Source organism: Scyliorhinus torazame, chromosome 7, assembly GCF_047496885.1.
Source record: "Scyliorhinus torazame isolate Kashiwa2021f chromosome 7, sScyTor2.1, whole genome shotgun sequence".
Lineage (NCBI taxonomy): Eukaryota > Metazoa > Chordata > Chondrichthyes > Carcharhiniformes > Scyliorhinidae > Scyliorhinus > Scyliorhinus torazame.
Genome location: NC_092713.1, coordinates 137,146,381 through 137,168,369, shown reverse-complemented (window position 1 = coordinate 137,168,369; position 21,989 = coordinate 137,146,381). Strand labels below are relative to the sequence as shown.

At 48.0% G+C, this 21,989-nt stretch overlaps 1 protein-coding gene across 2 annotated transcripts in view; it reads right to left on the bottom strand.

The window, feature by feature from the left end:
• dnm3a (dynamin 3a) overlaps positions 1-21,989 on the bottom strand; it is a 445,953-nt gene that overhangs the window by 69,176 nt on the left and 354,788 nt on the right. For both annotated transcript variants that reach the window (XM_072511556.1, XM_072511557.1), the window contains 2 exons: positions 10,010-10,236; positions 4,856-5,083 (listed from right to left, as the gene is read on the bottom strand). In XM_072511556.1, the coding sequence (XP_072367657.1) occupies positions 4,856-5,083; positions 10,010-10,236 (455 nt within the window). The remainder of the gene's footprint in view (positions 1-4,855; positions 5,084-10,009; positions 10,237-21,989) is intronic.

Sequence of the window (21,989 nt, the reverse complement as noted above, 5' to 3'; positions counted from 1 at the left end):
AGTGACTGATGAAAATGAGGCTATGACAGGTGAGGACGTTGAGATGATTGTTATCACTAAGGAAGTAGTGATGGGCAAGCTAATGGGGCTAAAGGTAGACAAGTCTCCTGGCCCTGATGGAATGCATCCCAGAGTGTTAAAAGAGATGGCTAGGGAAATTGCAAATGCACTAGTGATAATTTACCAAAATTCACTCGACTTTGGGGTGGTCCCAGCGGATTGGAAATTAGCAAACGTGACACCACTGTTTAAAAAAGGAGGTAGGCAGAAAGCGGGTATTTATAGGCCAGTGAGCTTAACTTCGGTAGTAGGGAAGATGCTGGAATCTATCATCAAGGAAGAAATAGCGAGGCATCTGGATGGAAATTGTCCCATTGGGCAGACGCAGCCTGGGTTTATAAAGGGCAGGTCGTGCCTAACTAATTTAGTGGAATTCTTTGAGGACATTACCAGTGCGGTAGATAACGGGGAGCCAATGGATGTGGTATATCTGGATTTCCAGAAAGCTTTTGACAAGGTGCCACACAAAAGGTTGCTGCATAAGATAAAGATGCATGGCATTAAGGGGAAAGTAGTAGCATGGATAGAGGATTGGTTAATTAATAGAAAGCAAAGAGTGGGGATTAATGGGTGTTTTCTGGTTGGCAATCAGTAGCTAGTGGTGTCCCTCAGGGATCAGTGTTGGGCCCACAATTGTTCACAATTTACATAAACGATTTGGAGTTGGGGACCAAGTGCAATGTGTCCAGGTTTGCAGACGACACTAAGATGAGTGGTAAAGCAAAAAGTGCAGAGGATACTGGAAGTCTGCAGAGGGATTTGGATAGGTTAAGTGAATGGGTTAGGGTCTGGCAGATGGAATACAATGTTGACAAATGTGAGGTTATCCATTTTGGTAGGAATAACAGCAAAAGGGATTATTATTTAAATGATAAAACATTAAAACTTACCGCTGTGCAGCGAGACCTGGGTGTGCTAGTGCATGAGTCGCAAAAAGTTGGTTTACACGTGCAACAGGTGATTAACAAGGCAAATAGAGTTTTGTCCTTCATTGCTAGAGGGATGGAGTTTAAGATTAGGGAGGTTATGCTGCAATTGTATAAGGTGTTAGTGAGGCCACACCTGGAGTATTGTGTTCAGTTTTGGTCTCCTTACCTGAGAAAGGACGTACTGGCGCGGGAGGGTGTGCAGAGGAGATTCACTAGGTTAATCCCAGAGCTGAAGGAGTTGGATTACGAGGAGAGGTTGAGTAGACTGGGACTGTACTCGTTGAAATTTCGAAGGATGCGGGGGGATCTTATAGAAACATATAAAATTATGAAGGGGATAGATAGAATAGATGCGGGCAGGTTGTTTCCACTGGCGGGTGAAAGCAGAACTAGGGGGCACAGCCTCAAGATAAGGGGAAGTAGATTTAGGACTGAGCTTAGGAGGAACTTCTTCACCCATGGAATTCCAGTGAAGCAGTTGAGGCTCCTTCATTAAATGTTTATAAGATAAAGATAGATAATTTTTTGAAGAATAAAGGGATTAAGGGTTATGGTGTTCGGGCCGGAAAGTGGAGCTGAGTCCAAAAAAGATCAGCCACGATCTCATTGAGCAGGCTCGAGGGGCCAGATGGCCTACTCCTGCTCCTTGTTCTTATGTAAAGACTTACAACATGCAGACTCTGAAGTAGATTTTTTCATCGTCACTTGGTCAATATTCTGGGACTCGTTGCTGAACAGCTCTGCAGGAATACCTCCATCAAGTGGATTGCAGCATTTCAAGGAGGTGGTTGCCATCACCAACTCAAAGTTAATTAGATAAAAGCAACTTACTGTGGATGCTGGAATCTGAAGCCAAAAGAGAAAATGCTAGAAAATCTCAGCAGTCTGGCAGCATTTGTAGGGAGGGAAAAGAGCTAACGTTTCGAGTCCAGATGACCCTTTGTCAAAGCTAATTAGAGTTGGCTGATAAATGTTGGCCTCCCTAGCACCAACCACATTTCATGACTGAATTCGAAAAATGCAGTCGTCCTCCTCCTGTTATTTCCTGCTGCCTCCTGCCACATTCTCTTGTAAGAAAGAGGTATCAGCGAGTGTCCTACAGTACATTTGGATAATGTGGCTGTCTTGCCTGAATAGCTGCCAATATGTGCAAACTGAGAGTTATGGGCTGCAAATTATGAAGTGTGTGTGAATGGGTTAAAGCATATGAATTGAAACTTTTGTATTGGGTGATAGGGATTGTTGTTAGTAGAGTGATGGATTTTAGTGAACTGAGCAGAGAATGAGGCAGATGGCAACTAGAGTCCAATCTTCCTGTAATGCACTACATCCATGTTTGTCAAGCTCCACCCTTGGTATTAACCTTTATTGCTACTTCTATTCATGGTGTCTGGTGGATTTCCTGGCCACCTTTGCATATAGGCAGTCACTCATTTATTTCCATGTCTGGGCGGCATGTGGCGCAGTGGTTAGCATTGCTGCCTCACGGCGCTGAGGATCCGGATTCGGATCCCGGCCCTAAGTCACTGTCTGTATGGAGTTTGCACATTCTCCCTGTGTCTGCGTGGGCTTCACCCCCACAACCCAAAGATGTGCAGGATAGGTGGATTGGCCACGCTAAATTGCCTCTTAATTGGAAAAAAAATAATTGGGTACTCTAAATTGATCTTCAGTGTGTTGTCAGAAGATCTTGGGTGAGGTTTCTTCGATATCAGCAAAGACCGATGTCGGCCAGGAATATTAGCATTGAGGCAACTGACGGCTTTTCCCACCATGTAAAGCGGGACTTCGAAGAAAAAGGCAGCAGGCAGTGGGTCCACGTTGTATCTGGTCTACACTCCCTGTCATCAACTCAGCAAATCGATGATCCAGGCATCATTTTCAAAGATCTCTCCAGTGCACAGCGTGCCGACTAGGGAACTGCCTTCACCCAAGTTCACCACCTGGCACCTCCGTGGCACCACACTGACATCAAGTTGGCATCCCTTGGCAGCACCGTGGCATTACCTGGCACTCCCAGGCATGACCCTTTTCCCGAGCGCTGCGTTCACTTCTGAGCTCCTCTGGGAGTACTGCGCACCAGATGCATGCCTTCTGAGACCAATGATGCTTCATTGTGCTTCATTGCTGTGACATCACACCACTGTGGACACACTGTTTAACTTGGGAGTGTGTTTCCGGCCTATGTGCCCGATAATGATATGCTAATCTATTACAATGAGGTTCCTGATGTTGAACAGCCAACAAACGAGTAGGGGACGATCACTTCCTGCTTTTAAGTTGATGTGAAACACAACTTTGTTCTTCTCGCAATATTTTCGGATCTTGTTGCTGCACCCGCCCGGTTCAAACGGAATTGGAAAATCCCAACCCCTGATTTTCATTGTGTTGCATGCTCAGCCATTCCTCACCGTTCAATTTTTAAAGGGCTCCCATCACTTCTCACAGCCAAAGCACCTTTTAGAAGTTGCATGCAGTCTTTGAGTAGTTCTAGCCATTTGTATCTGGCTCCCTGATAATGTATCTGGCCAGTCAACAGAGTGGCTAGCACTGGTTGCATGCACAAGTAATTTAAACAGCAGGTAGTGTACATTGTAACACATTGCCTGCCTGCATTGCTATGAAAGAGTGCATGTTAAAGGCATTCAATCAGGTGAAGTTATTTTATGGTGGTATTGGAGAAATTTGGGATTGGGCCGAAGTTTGTGGCATGGGTACAGGCGAGTGTGTGCACAAGTAGTATGAACTCAGGGTATTTTGCATTATATCGGGGTATGAGGCAGGGATGCTCCATGTCCCCCCTTCTGTTTGCATTGGCTATAGAGCCCTTGGCTATTGCACTGAGGAGCTGGGGGTTGTGGAAGGGGATAGTGAGGGGAGGAGTGGAACATATGGTGTCCTTATGTGCAGATGAATTGTTGTTGTATATTTCGGAGCCAAGTACTTCAGTGGAGAGTATAATGGGGTTGCTCCAGAGATTTGGGACATTTTCAGGGTACAAACTGAATTTAGGGAAAAGTGAGAATTTTGTGGTCTCCCCTCCGGGAGTGGGAGTGGGGGAAGGCGGGGGGGGCTGCCATTTTGAATGGCGGAGTCTCATTTTTGGTATTTGAGGGTGCAGGTAGCCCAGGATTGGGCATGGCTTCGGAGGTTTAACTTCGCTAGCGTGGTGGGGAGGGTGAAGGCTGATTTGCTGAGATGGGACAATCTCCCTCTGCCGTTGGCAGGCCAGTGCAGGCAGTAAAGATGAATGTTTTGCCGCGATTCCTGTTCTTGTTTCAATGCCTGCCGGTCTGTTTGCCCAACAACATTTTGCGTGTTTTATATGTGGACATGGAGCCCATTCCCCCAGAAGCTATATTCGGGGTGTAGGATCGGCCTGAGTTGCAGGCGGGTGCGGGGCAGATATTTTAACTTTTGCCTCACAGATCGCTCATAGGCGGGTCTTGTTGGGGTGGAGTCAGCTCCTCCACCCTGTGCCTCGATGTGGCGGGGGGACCTGCTAGAGTTTCTGACCCTGGAAAAGGTGAAGATTTCTTGTTAAATAAAAATACTTTTTTAAAAAATGTATGTTAAGCCCCAAGCTCATTTTTGAATTTACCCCCAACACTTCAGGAATAAATGAAATAATGTATATATTTCTCCTCCCAAACAGCACACTTATATCAAGGAACTGTGAGGGTAAAGGAGCCTATCACTTTATTTCTCACCTGATTTTCTGGCTCTGCTGCAGTTAACTAAATAAACCAAAACAACGTCATACTAGGGTAAAATTGATGAGTCAATTACTGCAAAATTGATTTAAGGCAAAGAAAGCCAAGTGCATAACTGTTAATCAGAGGTTGGAGATCAATGCAACTATTTACCTTGGGACGTTGGGGCCACGTGTGGGCCTTGAAGGGATCTGCGGGAGACATCCAAGTAAGTCAGCATTGCTGGAAATATAGAGGACAGGGTGAGTGGCTGGACGAGATGGAATGGGAGGGGCTCCTGTTGTTGGAACGGATGAGATAGACCCGCGTCCAGATGGTCTGCCTGGTGGATGACCAAATATGGGTTGCCAGTGTTGAGTCACAGGACTTGGAGGTGGAGTTCTGCGATACATTAAGTTTATTTAGAGTTGTTCTTCAAAGATATGTCAAAGGTAACAGTTATGTAACTCGTTTCTTTACACTGCGTTACATTTGAAAATGATAACAAATCAGGACAGATTGAAAGGCAAGCAGGTAAGCTTTCACCTCTGGGGTTCTGTATTGTGCCCAAATTGATGCAAAAGACCTTCTTCCTGACGGTTGCAACAGTTCTGAGTGAAGAGCTTGGGTAATCTCAAAACAATTCCTTTTTAGCTATGGGCCCACAACACAAAACTAAATCAACAGTCCCATTCATACACACCATAAGGATTGTAAACAGAACAGTGGTACAAGTGCAGTTGGGAATTCTCTTCAAGGATAAAGCCCCGTGCTGATGTATATTACAGGGAACTTTAACCCTCTGATCATCTAGGTTTTAGCTCTCCAAAACGTGATTGGTAATGGAGAAGGGATTGGAAAAGATTAGGAAAAATAAATAAATAAATAACTACGAAGATTTTAATTATCAATTTCTATAAAAGCCACCTTCAAGAGAATTTTATAGCGTCCAAATATGGCATCAAATACATAACAGCAGTGGGCTATAGCTTTTTAAAAACAAAATGGGAACAATGTAAAAAAAATGAGTTACACGATTTAAAAAAAAAATACTTCCTTTGTTCATAGATTCCTTATATATTGTAGTCTTTTTATTTAGTTTTAAAAAACAGCAGAAAGTTCTTGCAGAGAAAACTGATGGTGATTAAAATATTGAGAGACTATTTAAGGTCAATAAAGCAGTTGGATAGCGTAAGGGTTGTAAAATTCCACTTCGGGAGGCAAATATCATGTATTGAGCCAGGATTTCCGCCAGAACAAAACTGAACAGCAATGCCTGAGATACAGAATATTTATATTTCAGTGATCGCTATTGAATTGCCGGAAGAACCAAAACATTTGTTCCTGTAAAATTTTCAGGGGATTTTCCAAAAGAACATTGATATGTTGTGCAGGATTAAGAAAAGAGTAACATGCTTGATTCTGAAACCAAGGACATCAAAGTTTGGAACCAAAATTAATCTAATTTGACAAAAATAGTTTGAGGAGAGATATTAGCCATGTTTTTAAAATTATGGTTACTTGACATGTAATGAGAGGACAGAGCTGGAATGCGGATGAACAAATTAAGCCTCAAGGAACGCAAGAGATTAGAAGGAATGCCCATGTCCCTCAGAGCAATGGGCATTAAGAACCGATCCCAACTAAAACATTGAATCAGCTGACACATTTATAAAGAATGAATACATTTATTGTTTGGACAGGATGGAGGGTTACAAGTAGACTGTCTCTTTCTTCTTCTGGGGTGACATGGTGGCACAATGGTTAGTATTGCAGCCTCACAGTGCCAGGGATGCAGGTTCAAGTCCAACCTTGGGTGACTCTGTGTGGAGTTTGTATATTGTCCCTGTGTCTGTGTGAGTTTCTTCCAAGTGCTCCAGCTTCCTCCCCAGATGTGCAGGTTAGATGGATTAGCCATGCTAAATTGCCCCTTAAGTGTCTAATGGTTAGATGGGGGTTACAGGGATAGGTGGGGGTGTGGGTCTTGATAGGGTGCCCTTTCGGAGGGTAGGTGCAGACTCAATAGGCCAAATTGGCTTCCTTCTGCATTGTAGGATACTTTGATTCTTCAGTTTGCTGCCTGAAGGCAGGTCCTTGGTGAATGTTCAAAGAACAAAGAAATTTACAGCAGAGGAACAGGCCCGTTTGCCCTCCAAGCCTGCACTGACAATGCTGCCCATTTTAATTAAAAACCCCTACCCTTCCGGGGACCATATACCTGTATTCCCATCCTATTCATGTATTTGTCAAAATGTCCCTGAAACGTCACTATCGTATTTGCTTCCACTACCTACGCCGGCAACAAATTTGAGGCTCCTCCTACCCTCTGTGTAAAAAACTTGCCTCGTACATCTCCTTTAAACCTTGACCCTCGCACCTTAAGCCTATGCCCCCCCAGTAATTGACTCTTCCACCCTGGGAAAAAACTTCTGACTATCCACTCTGTCCATGCCCCTCATAATCTTCTATCAGGTCGCCACTCAACGTCCATCATTCCAATGAGAACAAACCAAGTTTTTCCAACCTCTCCTCATAGCTAATGCCCTCCATATCAGGCAACGTCCTGGTAAATCTTTTCTATACCCTCTCCAAAGCCTCCAAATTCTTCTGTTAGTGTGGCGATCATAATTGAACACTATATTCCAAGTGAGGCCTAACTAAGGTTTCATAAAGCTGCATCATGACTTGCCAATTTTTAAACTCAATGCCTCAGCCGATGAAGGCAAGCATGCCGAATGCCTTCTTGACTACCTTCTCCACCTGCGTTGCCACTTTCAGTGGCCTGGGGACCTGTACACCCAGATCTCTCTGCCTGTCAATACTCTTAAGAGTTCTGCCATTTACTGTATATTTCCCACCTGTATTAGACCTTCCAAAATGCATTACCTCACATTTGTCTGGGTTAAACTCCATCTGCTATCTCTCCGCCCAAGTCTCCAACTGATCTATATCCTGCTGTATCCTCTGACGGTCCTCATCACTATCCGCAATTTTACCAACCTTAGTGTCGTCCGCAAACTTACTAATCAAACCAGTTGCATTTTCCTCAAATCCTTTATACATATTCCAAACAGCAAAGCTCCCAGCACTGATCCCTGAGGAATGCCACTCGTCACAGCCCTCCATTCAGAAACGCACTCTTCCACTGCTATCTTCTGTCTTCTATGACCGAGCCAGTTCTGTATCCATATTGCCAGCTCACCTCTGATTCAGTGCAACTTCACCTTCTCTACCAGTCTTCCATGAGGGACCTTTCCAAAGGCCTTACTGAAGTCCATGTAGACAATATCCACTGCCCTACCCTCATCAATCATCTTCGTCACTTCCTCGAAACCCGAACAAGTTAGCGAGACACGACCTCCCCTTCACAAAACCATGTTGCCTCTCGCTAATACGTCCACTTATTTCCAAGTGGCAGTAAATCCTGTCTCGAAGAATCCTCTCCAATAATTTCCCTACCACTGACGTAAGGCTCACCGGCTTGTAATTACCTGGATGATCCTTGCTGCCCTTCTGAACCAAAGGAAAACATTGGCTATTCTCCAATCCTCTGGTACATCCCCTTTAGCCAATGAGGATACAAAGTTTGCTCTCAAGGCCCCAGAAATTTCTTCTCTTGCCTCTCTCACTATTTTTGCATATATCCCATCATGCCCTGGGACTTGTCCAGCTTAATGTTTTTCAAGACTCCCCCATTCCTCCTCCTTTTTGATCTTAACATGACCCAAACTATCTACATGCCCTTCCCCAGACTCATCATCCACCAAGTCCTTTTATTTGGTGAATACTGACACAAAGTACTCATTTAATATCTCACCCATTTCCTCTGGCTCCACGCATAGATTCCCTCTCCTGTCCTTGAGTGGGCCAACCCTTGCTCTGGCTACCCTCTTGCTCTTTATATATGTATAAAAAGCCAGTAATCCTACTGGCCAATGACTTTTCGTGAACCCATAGTTCACGGAACTATGACAAAATTCTGTGATTTTGTACAATGGGTCGGGGTAAAAGGGCAGGCTCCATGTCGACCTCAGCCAGAACAAGGGAGATTGAGTCCCTTGCGGTTACAGTTAATCTGGTCCACATGCTAGCTGCTCTAGCCAGTTAAGCTAACTGCCCCCACACCCGATAAGAATAACTTGTGTGGAATTCTTTGGTTACTGAACTTCTAGGAGCAAGGAGACATTACACTAAGGAGGGCAACTGATCAAGAGTATACATGTAAAGTTAGAAAAGTATTCAAGAGACTTGTTTGACTATCGAAGTGGGAAGGGTGTTTTTTTTGTGAATTATTTCTGAGTTTGGATGAATTCATTGTGCTGAATCAGAAATCTGTCTTCTATTAAAAAGGAAGACTTTATCTTCCACGGGCAGCACGGTAGCACTGTGGTTAGCACAGGTGCTTCACAGCTCCCCGGTCCCAGGTTCGATTCCTGGCTTGAGTCACTGTCTGTGCGGAGTCTGCAAATTCTCCCCGTGTCTGCGTGGGTTTCCTCCGGGTGCTCCGCTTTCCTCCCACAGTCCAAAGATGTGCGGGTTAGGTGGATTGGATTTGCTAAATTTTCCTTAGTGTCCAAAAGGGTTGGGTGGGGTTGTGGGCATGTTGGGTGCTCTTTCCAAGGGCCGATGCAGACACGATGGGCCGAATGGCCTCCTTCTGCACTGTAAATTCTATGTTTCTATGATGATTTATAGTTGCAACTTTTAAAATAGAAATGTATCGCTGTGCTCACTTCAAATTGCTAATTGCTCTGACTGAGATCACAGGCTGCCCTCGCAGCTGGGATGTACATATCTGCGATTCACAGCTAGGTAAATAGGATGATCTTGAGTTTCAGACAGGAGAAATATTAAAGTTGGAAGGATGGAAGGATGGTGGTGAAGAGAGGATTTTGGTTTAGTGGGAAACTCGGACTACTTTTACGAGAAGAGGTTCAAACTATTTCTGGGCGAGGGGAAAATCCAAACAACGCAAATAAGTGTGAGAAAAAGATCAGCAAGACATATGGCGGGGTGGACATGGTTACCCAAATAAGAATTCTGTGGCATAAGAAATAAAACATGAGTTACAAGCATAAATTCAGGTCAACAATGTAAAAGGTTTAATTTTAAAACCTGGCAACAGCATATCTGTAAGTGCAGTCGGCCTTAGTTCTGAGGTAGGGGTGAAGGCTATATAGTGACCTTAGTTCTAACTATGGGAATTGGAAATCATGGGTCTAACCATTATTTCTCTGTGAAACAAACATTCAGTTGATTCAAAACAGTTCTCTAAAGAACAAAAGATAGAATAGATGATAACTTAAACAGTCACTTCTGCATTCATACCTGCACCCTGAATGTAGCCAGGAATCATCCACGGGAGGAGGCAAAGGAACAGTTATTGTATTTGTGTTGATATCACCAATAATATTCAGTGCTTCTCTGATAGCATTGTACGTACGCAGTGTTTCATCACGCCTTTGAGCCTGCTCTGGTGACTCCTTCATCAAGGTATTTTGGTCCTCTGAGGAGTAGAGTTTTGCTAAAAGCTCGGCGTTGATAAAGTCCTTAGTCTATGGAACATTATTAAAAAAACACATAAGTACATTGCTGAGTTCATGGTGCAGTCCACCTGCAATGTGTAAAAGCTGCCCTCAGTTTAAAAGATGATAGGAAAGTCAAATTATCTAAAACTGAATCAAATATCAGCATTTTGTATTTTGTCAAGACTGCTGCAGGAAAGGAATCAACATTGACAATAAATGAGTTAAAAACAATCGAGAATTGTTGCATGAATGCCCTTGCCACCTGTGTTTTTAGGTTTCCTATTTTCATTGCTATTTTATTAGCGATTCAAGAAAATGGCTCACCACCACCTTCTCAAGGGAAAATAGGGGTTGGCAACAAATGCTAGCCTTGTCTTGCGCACATCCCATGAAAGAATATTTTGCATTCTGTTGGTTTGTGTTCAAAAAAATAAGTTCCAATCATATTTAATCATTTTATCATGAAGTTTTTAGTCAAAATATTACATGAAGCAGCATTTTATAAGCCGCCCATATAATAATTTTTATAATAATAATAATCTTTATTGTCACAAGTAGGCTTACATTAACACTGCAATGACGTTAGTGTGAAAAACCCCTAGTCACCACATTCCGGCGGCTGTTCGGTACACGGAGGGCGAATTCAGAATGTCCAAATAACCTATCTTTCAGAACTTGTGGGAGAAAACCGGAGCATCCGGAGGAAACCCACGCAGACACGGGGAGAACGTGCAGACTCCGCAGAGAGTGACCCAAGCCGGGAATCAAACCTGGGACCCTGGCGTTGTGAAGCCCTCCCACTGCTATCCCAGTGCTAGCCAGTGTGCTGCCGTGCCGCCCATATATGACAGAGTTGGATTCAAATGCTCTAAAATATTTTCTCTTAGTTTAAATAATAAAATGTTGGTCAGTTAACAATTGGAATATTAAAGAAGTAACAATGACAGTACTCTAAAGAGGGAGCATGTCAGTGCTTGATTCAAATTAATAGTGGCCTGCAGGCAAGAATATGTGTTTTTGAAAAATTCTTTCATGGGATGTGGGAGTCGCTGGCTATGCCACTATTTTTTTTGGAGAAAATATTTTATTGAAGCATTTGCAAATTTCACAGTTTAACACATGAACATTTCTTAAACAACCGTGTGGGCCGACACATGCAAAAAACCTAAAAAACAATGTCCCGCCCTATTCCCTAATTACCTGTATACTGAGTTCCCTGTCCTTATCTAACACTGCCATGCCTCCTGTTGCTTCCCCCCCTCCTTACTACTGATGTTCAATTTTCTTTGAAGGAGTCGATGAACGGTTGCCATCTCTGGGCGAACCCCTGAATTGAACCACTCAAGGCAAACTTGATTTTTTTTCCAGGCTGAGAAACCCTGCCATATCGCTGACCCACACACCTGATTTCGGGGGCTCCGAGTCCCTTCAAGCCAGCAAAATCCCTCTCGGGCCACCAGGGAGGAGAAGGCCAGGACATCGGCCTCCCTCCCCCCCTTGGCCCCTGGATCATCCGTTACCCCAAATATTGCCAGTTCTGGACTCGGAGTTACCCTCCCTTCCAGGACTTCTGACATAACGTCCGCAAATCCCTGCCAGAATCCCCTCAACTTCACACATGTCCAGAACACATTAAAATGGTTAGCTGGGCTACCCCCACACTGCCCACATCTGTCCTCCACCTCGTCAAAGAACCTGCTCATCCAGGCTACCATAATGTGGGCCCTGTGGACTACTTTGAACTGGATCAGGGCAAGTCTGGCACAAGACGAGGATGAATTGACTCTCTTCAAGGCTTTTTCCCACTTTTCCATTTCCAGCTCTCTTCCCAGCTCCTCTTCACACTTCCGCTTCACCTCCCTGATCAGGGCTCCCTCCCACTCCATCAACTCCTTGTATGTCTCCGAAATCTTCCCCTCTCCAACCCCAGTTTTTGACATCACCGTAGACTACAGGATACTGGAATCTGCCTTCGTACAAAGTCCTGGACCTGAATCTAAACCCATTCCCGCCCGGTAGCTCAAACTCCTCCTCTAGTGTCTTCAAGGACGGAAAGCCCTCCTGGATAAATAAAGCCCCAAATCTCTCGATCCCTGCCTGCTGCCACCTCCTGAAGCCCCCATCCAGCCTCCCCAGGTCAAACTGGTGATTGTTACAAATCAGAGACCTTACTGACGCCCCCTCCAATCCCATGTGCTGCCTCCATTGCCCCACACCCTTAGGGCTGCCACCACCACAGGGCTTGTAGAGTACCGAGCCAGCTAAAACGGCAAGGGCACCGTTAGTAAACTTGTACCCATGCAGGATGCCGCTTCCACTCGCTCCCAGGCTGACCCCTCCCCTACTACGCACTTCCTGACCATCGATATGTTGGCCATCCAGTAATAATTAATAAAGCTTGGGAGGGTGAGGCACGATCAATTTGACTAAAGACGAAAGTTGAATCCAAACTGAGGCTTTATTGCTATCAGATGTGTGGCCTCCCACAGCAGCTGGCGAAATGGCTGCGAGCAGGAGGACAGGCATAATTATACCCCGCCTCCTGGGCGGAGCCGGCAGGCAGGGGCCCAGGTGAACCTGTAGTGCAGGTTCTACCGTACAACCTCGAATATAGGTTCAACAGTGGTTTACCACATTCACCCCCTGTTAAAATTGAGCCTGGCGGGGTAGTGGATAACTATATACAAGAATGATTTTAATATTTACAAAGCAAAACAAATGTCCATTGACGTCCGGTGGACCAGTCAGAGGTTCAGCCGACCCGGGGCCTTGATGGTCCTTTGGAAGCGACGAAGTGGTGACGGCGATGTTGGTGCTGACCTGGTCGAAGGTGACTCCGGGAGCGTGCCGAAATCCTCTTCATCGCCGGGCGTGGGCAGGGGGGGAACGGACGGTCCTGGGGTGGTGGTGTTGGGAGCGACGGGAGAGGGGATGGTGGCGCCGGGGGTGGTGTGGGGATGGAACCTGCTGCTGCCAGGTCCCTGAGGGAGACAGTATCCTGGCGGTCGTCGGGGAATGCCACGTAGACGTACTGGGGTTTGCGTGGAGCAAGTGTACCCTCTCCACTAACGGGTCCGCCTTGTGGAGTTGTTTACGGAGAAGCACGGTTCCTGGAGCTGTGAGCCAAGTCGAGAGCGACACCCCGGATGTGGACTTCCAGGGGAAGGCAAAAAGATGTTCATGCGGTGTATTGTTCGTGGCAGTGCAGAGTAATGAGCGAATGGAATGTAGTGCATCAGGGAGGACCTCTTGCCAGTGGGAGGCCGGGAGGTTTCTGGACCGTAGGGCCAGCTGGACTGCCCTCCATACCGTCCCATTCTCCCTTTCTACCTGTCCGTTTCCCCGAGGGTTGTAGCTTGTCGTTCTGCTGGAGGCGATACCCCTGCTGAGCAGGAACTAACACAGCTTATCACTCATGAATGAAGATCCCCTGTCACTGTGGATGTAGGTGGGGAAACCGAACAGAGTGAAGATCGAATTTAGGGCTTTAATGCCAGTGGCAGACGTCATGTCGGGGCATGGGATGGCGAAGGGGAACCGGTAGTATTCGTCAATCACACTGAGGAAATATGTGTGACGATCGGTGGAGGGGAGGGGACCTTTGAAGTCCACGCTGCGGCGTTCAAAGGGGCGGGAGGCCTTCACCAGGCATGCGCGATCCGGCCGGTAGAAGTGCGGCTTGCACTCCGCTCAGACTTGGCAGTCCCTGGTGATTGTCCTTACTTCCTCGACGGAGTAGGGCAAATTTTGTGCCTTGATGAAGTGGTACAACCGTGTGACTCCTGGGTGACAAAGGCTGTCGTGCAGGGTCCGGTCAGTCTACCTGTGCGCTGGCACATGTACCTCGGGATAGGGCGTCTGGGGGCTCGTTGAGTTTGCCAGGGCGAAAAATAATCTCGTAATTATAGGTGGAGAGCTCGATTCTCCACCGCAGGTTTGTATAATTTTTGATCTTGCCCCGCTGTGAGTTGTTGAACATAATGGCTACCGACCGTTGGTCGGTGAGGCGAGTGAATCTCCTGCCGGCCAGGTAATGCTTCCAATGTCGCACAGCTTCAACGATAGCTTGGGCCTCTTTTTCGACAGATGAGTGCCGAATTTCAGAGGCATGAAGGGTCCGGGAAAAGAATGCCAAGGGCCTGCCTGCCTGATTGAGGGTGGCGGCAAGGGCGACTTCTGGTGCGTCGCTTTCTACTTGGAAGGGCAGTGTTTCATCTACAGCGTGCATTGTGGCCTTGGCAATATCAGCTCTGATCCGGGTGGAGGCCTGTTGGGCCTCGGCCGTCAGGGGAAAGTGGGTGGACTGTATGAGTGGGCGGGCCTTGTCCGCATAGTTTGGACCCACTGAGCGTAATATGAAAAGAACTCCAGGCAGCGTTTGAGGGCCCGTGGGGGAGGGGGAGCTCCATGAGGGGCGCATGCGGTCGGGATCGGGCCCCAGAACTCCGTTCTGGACCACATAGCCGAGGATGGCTAAGCGGTTCGTGCTGAACACGCACTTCTCCTTGTTGTAAGTGAGGTTTAGGAGATTAGCGGTGTGGAGAAATTTAGCGAGGTTGGCGTCGTGGTCCTGCTGATCATGGCCGCAGATGGTGACATTGTCTAGGTACGGAAACACGGTCCGCAAACCGTACTGGTCGACATTCAGTCCATCTCCCTTTGGAAGACCGAGACCCCGTTAGTGACGCCAAAGGGGACCCTGAGGAAGTGGTATCGGCGGCCGTCTGACTCGAAGGCAGTGTATGGACGGTCCGATTTACGGATGGGTAGGCGGATTTCAGGTCTACCGTTGAGAAGACCCGGTACTGTGCAATCTGGTTAACCATGTCAGATATGCGTGGGAGAGGGTATGCGTCGAGCTGCGTGTACCGGATGATGTTCTGGTTGTAGTCCACGACCATTCGGTGTTTCTCCCCAGTTTTAACTACTACCACTTGAGCTCTCCAGGGCGACGGGTTTGCAATCTGGAGTTAGATTGGCAAAGAGGGAAGGTGGGTCGACCTTTAGGGTCGCGAGGCTGCACACAGTAAGGGGTGGTAAGGGTCCACCGAATTTCAGGGTTAGGCTCTGGAGGTTACACTGGAAATCCAGGCCGAGAATTAGTGCAGCGCAGAGGTTAGGGAGAACTTAGAGGCGGAAGCCGTGGAATTCTACGCCATGGACCGTGACCTTACAGCACCCCCGGATCGCTACGCAATGGGATCCGGAGGCCAGGGAGATTTTCTGATTGGCGGGGTGCATCGTGTGGGAGCAGTGCTTTACCGTATCCAGGTGTATGAAGCTTTCGATGCTCCCGGAGTCCAGCAGCCAAGAGGTTACATGGCCGTTGACTTTCACGCTGGTGGATGCGTTGGTCATGTTATGCGGGCGAGTCTGGTCGAGTGACATGGAGGCGAGCCTTGGTTGGTCGTCGGGTAATGGGGCAACGGTTGAGTTCAGGTCCTGGAACGCTGGTGGTGCCCATGTGCTGAGAGGTAGACAAGATGGCAGCGCCCGAAGATCTTGCGGGTTACAAAATGGCGGCGCCCATGGAACGCACGTTGCGGGGGTAGGACAAGATGGCGGCACCCATGAAACGCACGTGTTGCGCGGAGGGGAAGATGGCGCCGCCCATTGTCCGTGACTGGGGGGGGTTGGGGGCGATCGCGGCTACTGAGCGGGCCTGGCACACCGCAGCGAAGTGGCCCTTCTTCCCGCAGGCTTTACAAAGGGCAGCGCGGGCCAGGCAGCGTTGGCGGGGGTGCTTTTGCTGGCCGCAAAAAGAGCATCGGGGCCCCCCAGGGTTTGCTGGCTGGCGTGTAGCGCAGGTGTATTGGGTGGGCAGTACCCCCGCTGGGGCAGCTGTGGGGTCCACGAAGCGTAGGAGGGGTGGGCTGCACAATTGGTGGCGTAGGATTGGACATTGCGCAGGGCGACTGTCATGGAGAGCGCTAGCGTTTTAGTCTCTGCGAGGTCGCATGTGGCCCCTTCTAGGAGCCGCTGGCTTATATCTGACCCAATTCCAGTCACAAAGGCGTCCCGCATAAGGAGGTCTGAGTGTTCCTTGGCTGTAACGTCCTGGCAGTCACAGTCCCAGACTAGTGGGATTAGGGCCCTCCAGAAGTCTTCAATTAACTCACCAGGTAGTTGAGAGCGAGTGGCGAGCGCATGTCTGGCGAAGAGCGTGTTTGTCTTCTGCTCGTAGTTGTCCTTGAGTCGAGTTATGGCTTAGTCGTAGTTCGGCACATGCTGAATTAGTGGGAAGACTGGAATGTAAGATCTGAATCTTCTGAGCCTCCGGAAGAGGGGTTGGCGCCACGTTGATATATGCTTCGAAGCAAGCTAGCCGGTGCTGGAAGTCCTTTCTGGCGTCGCTTGAGTGCGGATCCAGCTGCAGGCGATCTGGTTTAATGCGGAGGTCCATCCTTCGAAACTGATAGCAATAAATTGAGGCACGATCAATTTGACTACAGACGAAAGTTGAATCCAAACTGAGACTTTATTGCTATCAGATGTGTGGCCTTCCACAGCATCTGGCGAAATGGCTGCGAGCAGGAGGACACGCATATTTATATCCTGCCTCCTGGGCGGAGCCAGCAGGCAGGGGCCCAGGCGAACCTGTAGTGCAGGTTCTACCGTACATCCTCTAATATAGGTACAACAGTGGTTTACCACAGAGGGCCAGGACCCCTCTCCGCTCCAGGAGTGCCCTCTTTTACTCTCATTGTTTCCCCCGCCAACACAAAACCTGTAATCGGCACGTTTATTTAAAAAAAAAGCCTTTGGGACAAAAATCAGAAGGCATTGAAAAAAGAAAAGCAGTCATGGGAGGACTGTCATCTTCACCGTCTGGACCCTTCCCCCTCGCATCAGCGGGAGCATGTCCCATCTGTGGAAACCGCCTTTTCATTTGGTCGACCGCTTTGCCCAGATTTAACTTGTGAAGCTGCCCCTACTCTTTAGCCACTTGAATCCCTAAATATCTAAAACTCCCCGCCACCACTTTAAAAGGTAACTCCCTCAGTCTCATTTCCTGCCCCCGTGCCTGGATCACAAACATCTCTCTCTTTCTCATATTAAACTTGTAGCCTGAAAATTGCCCAAATTCTCCTAGTACCGACATGATTTTGGTCATCCACTGTGTCTGTAACATAAAGCAGCAAGTCATCCGCACACGATGCTCCAAGCTAAAGGCTCTATCGCCAGGGCAAACAGTAATGGGGAGAGCGGGCATCCCTGCCTTGTCCCTCTCCCGAGATTAAAATATTCCGACCGGGTTTGGTTGGTTCGTACATTTGCCACCGGGGCCTGATATAATAGCCCACAAATCCCTGCCCGCACCAAAACCTGGCTAAAATATCCCATAAGTATGTCCACTCCACCTGGCTGAATGTCTTCTCCACGTCCATGGCTACTACCACCTCAGCCTCACGCCCCTCAGCTGGCATCATTATAACATTAAGAAGCCGTCTAATATTGGACATCAAGTTCCTGCCCTTCACAAATCTCGTCTGATCCTCCCCTATTACCTCCGGGACACAGTCCTCTATTCTGGTGGCCAAGATCTTTGCCAGTAATTTAGCATCTACATTTAAAAGGGAAATTGGTCTGTATGATCCACAGATCTCCGGGTCCTTGAATCGCTTCAGGATGAGAGAGATTCATGCCTGTGATAGCGTTGGGGGAAGCACTCGAAATTCCTTGGATTCATTGAAAGCCTTAACTAACAGCGGTGCCACTAGCCCCGAAAACGTTTTATAAAATTCCACTGGGAATCCGTCAGGTCCCAGGACTTTACCTGATTGCATTGCCCCCAATCCATCTATCACTTCACCAACCCAATTGGGCCCCCCTAGACTTCCACCAGCTCCTCATCTACCTTCGGGAACTCTAGCCTCTCCAGGAATTGGTTCATTCCCTCCTCCCCCGCAGGGGGTTCCGACTTAAAAAAACGACTATAGAATTCACGAAACACATCATTAAGCGCCCCCACATCCCTCACTACTTACCCCCTTACATCCTTAATTTTCCCTATTTCCCTCGCCGCCTCCTGCTTCCTCAGCTGATGTGCCAACATCCTGCTAGCTTTCTCCCCATATTCGTACAGTGTCCATTTTACCCTCCTCAGCTGCCCCTCTGCCTTGCCTGTGGAAAGGAGCCCCAAATCTATTTGAAGTCTCTGACGCTCCTTCAGGAGCTCCTCATTCGGAGACTCCGCATATCTCCAATCCACATGTAAGATTTCTCCTACTAGCCTGTCCAGCTCCGCCCGTTCAGCCCTCTCCCTATGGGCCCGAAACGAAATACATTCCCCTTTGATGACCGCTTTCAATGCCTCCCACACCACCCCAGCAGCGGTCTCTCCCGTGGTTGAGGGAGTGAACGTTGAAGGTGCATTCTCAATTTCAACAATAGTCATCCAGCGTACAAAATTATTCAATGATTTTGTGTTCAGGTTTATTTGAAAATTCACTCCACGTTATTCACTATTTTCATATGTCATTGGAGCGGATAATATTCTTGAACTGCACGGAAGATCAAGCTGAATCAATGAGTTGTATCATACATTTTTTTTAAATGCACAAAGTATAATTGAATTTCAGAAAAATGCCATATAAATGCAAGTCTTTTTCCTCTTGGAAAACAAAGTTATACTCAGCTTCTATAAAGCTTTGCTCCATCTACACTTGGAATGTGATCCCTGCAGATTGTCGTGTTAGGTACACTGGTCTAACACTGGCTGCAACTGGATGCAGCTTAGATCAGAAAGATACTCCAGACCTTGAAGTATAGTTCAATCAGATTTATTGAACTAATAGCACAGTTAGCACAGTTCTCTGTGAGTTTGACTCTCTGCTAACTTAAGTGTGGTTACTCTGACTGAACCAGACTATCTCTTAGTCACGTGGTGGAGGTGTGAGATTGTAACAACACCCTTGACTGACTCTCGAGATGTTCATCAGTGGAAAGAGGCGGAGTGTGAGTGCCTCGTGTCTTTTACCGTCAGATCCCACCCCGGAGTGGCCTGCCTGCTTATTGGTCATGTCCTGTTCTCTGTGTCCATTAGCTGCTTGTCTGTATATTATGTGTGTGTGGCTGCATATCATGACATCTCCCCTTTTTTTTTAATGTAGGATGACATATGTGATTGTATTTACAAGAATAGGCCAATATTAACATATATACATGCAGTGGATGTGAACATATGTACATGTGAAAACAGCTGTCTAATGCGAGAACACAGAACATAGCAAACAGAACAAATGTTCATAAGTCCAGTCTCTGTGGCTTGTGTCTGATCCTGGTCGACCGCCGGAGAGGTGGTGGTGGGGACAACAGCGCCTTGATGGGCGGGATTGAAGCCTGACTGGTGGCCTCGTGAGTCGAGGTATCAGGAGGTGGCAAAACAACAGAAGGTGGCAAAACAACAGAAGGAAAAGGAGAAGAATGTGGTTGTGGGCAGGCAACTTTGCGCAGTGCCCGTCTGTTTCGTCGCACAACAGAACCATCAGCCAGATGCACAACATCCGAGCGGGAGGAGCCTGTCGAACAACGACAGCTGGAGCTGACCAGCCTCCATCAGGTATCTTGACCCGAACAGTGTCTGACCGGGATAACACGGCATAGTGTAGGTTAGATGGCTTTTGTTTCGGTGCAACATCGTGGGCCGAAGGGCCTGTACTGCGCTGTATTGTTCTATGTTCTATGTTCTAAATCGGCGGCATGAGCGTCATAGCCCTGTTTTTGTCAGTCTCGGAGTTGCTGCACCTTCTGCAGCACCGGGAGGTGATCCAGGTTGGGCACGTGTATGGCTGGAAGTGTCGTTCGCAGGTCTCTGTTCATCAGGAGTTGAGCCGGCGACATGCCGGTGGACAGTGGCCTGTACGCAAGCAACGCAAGGTGAATGTCAGACTCAGAATCCGCGGCCTTGCAGATGAGCTGCTTCACTATGTGCACCCCTTTCTCAACTTTTCCGTTTGACTGCGGATAGTGTGGGCTGGAAGTGACGTGTTTGATGGCTGCTGAAGCACGGGCCATTGTCACTCATGACAGTGAATGGGATACCATACCATGTGAGGTCTGAGAGCTTCACAACTTCAGGGTAATTGGAAAAGTAATCAATGATTAACACGTAATCACGGCCATTTGTATGAAAGAGGTCGATGCCAACCTTGGACCACGGAGAGGTTTTGATTTCATGCTGCTGAAGTGTCTCCTTACTCTGCGCTGGCTGGAAGCGTTGACAGGTTGCACAGTTAAGGACAATGTTCGCGATGTCCTGGCTGATCCCGGGCCAGTAGACAGCCTGCCTGGCTCTGCGTCTGCACTTTTCCACACCCAGGTGGCCCTCATGGATTTGACGGAGCACCAAGCTCTGGAGACTGTGTGGAATTACAATCCGGTCCAGTTTGAGGAAGATACCATCAACCACCGTCAGGTCGTCCTTTACATTGAAAAATTGAGGGCACTGCCCTTTTTGCCAGCTATTGGCTAGGTGTTGCATAACACGCTGCAAGAGGGGGTCTTTGGCTGTCTCCTCACGGATACGAATCACTCCTTGCCAGGCGTGTAGACCAGGTCAAAGTTGTACCTTCTGAGTTTGAGGAGGATGCGCTGCAACCGAGGCGTCAAGTCATTAAGGTCCTTGTGGATAATGTGGACCAGGGGCCTGTGATCCGTCTCGACTGTGAATGTCGGCAGGCCGTAGACATAGTCGTGAAATTTGAGAATGCCAGTGAGAAGGCCCAGGCATTCCTTCTCGATTTGTGCATAACTTTGTTCGGTGGGCGCCACTGCCCTTGATGCGTAGGCAACCGGCGCCCAGGATAAGGTATCATCGCGTTGCAGCGGGACCGCACTGATGCCATCCTGGCTCGCATCTGTCGAGATTTTTGTTTCCCTGTCTGGGTCGAAAAATGCTAATGCGGGTGCAGTGGTGAACTTGGCTTTCAGCTCCAACCACTCAGCCTGATGGGCCGCCTTCCACTCGAAGGCAGTGGACTTCTTCACTAGGTTTCGTAGGGCCGTGGTATGTGAGGCCATGTTTGGGGCCGTGGTGTGTGAGGCCATGTTTGGGATGAACTTGCCCAGAAAATTGACCATGCCCAGGAAGCGCAATACCACCTTCTTGTCTTCCGGGACATTCATGGCTGCGATGGCCTTGACCTTGTCTGTGTCGGGGCACACGCCCTGCTGAAAGATCTGGTCTCCTCGGAACTTGAGTGTCGACAGGCCAAAGCAACATTTGGCCCTGTTCAGCTTCAGGCTATTGGCGTGGACACGGCGGAATACCTGCTGGAGACGGGAAACATGCTCCTCAGGGGTCGTGGACCATATGATGACGTAGTCCATGTACACACAAACCCCTTCGATGCCCTCCATCATCTGCTCCATAATGCGATGAAATATCTCCGATGCCGAGACGATGCCGAATGGCATACGGTTATAGCAGTACCTGCCAAACGGTGTGTTGAAGGTGCAGAGCCTTCTGCTGGACTCATCCAGCTGGATTTGCCAGAATCAATGTGACGCATCTAACTTCGTGAAAAACCATGCATGTGCCATCTCACTGGTGAGTTCCTCCCGCTTCGGGATAGGGTAGTGTTAATGCATTTTATTCTGGTTGAGATCCTTGGGATCAATGCAGATGCGCAGGTCTCCAGAGGGGTTTTTTAACCACCACCATCGAGCTGACCCAGTCAGTCAGTTCGGTTACCCTGGAAATGATCCCCTTCTGCTGCAGCTCCTTGAGCTGTTCCTTCAGGCGCTCCTTCAGCGGAGCAAGGACCCGGCGTGGTGCA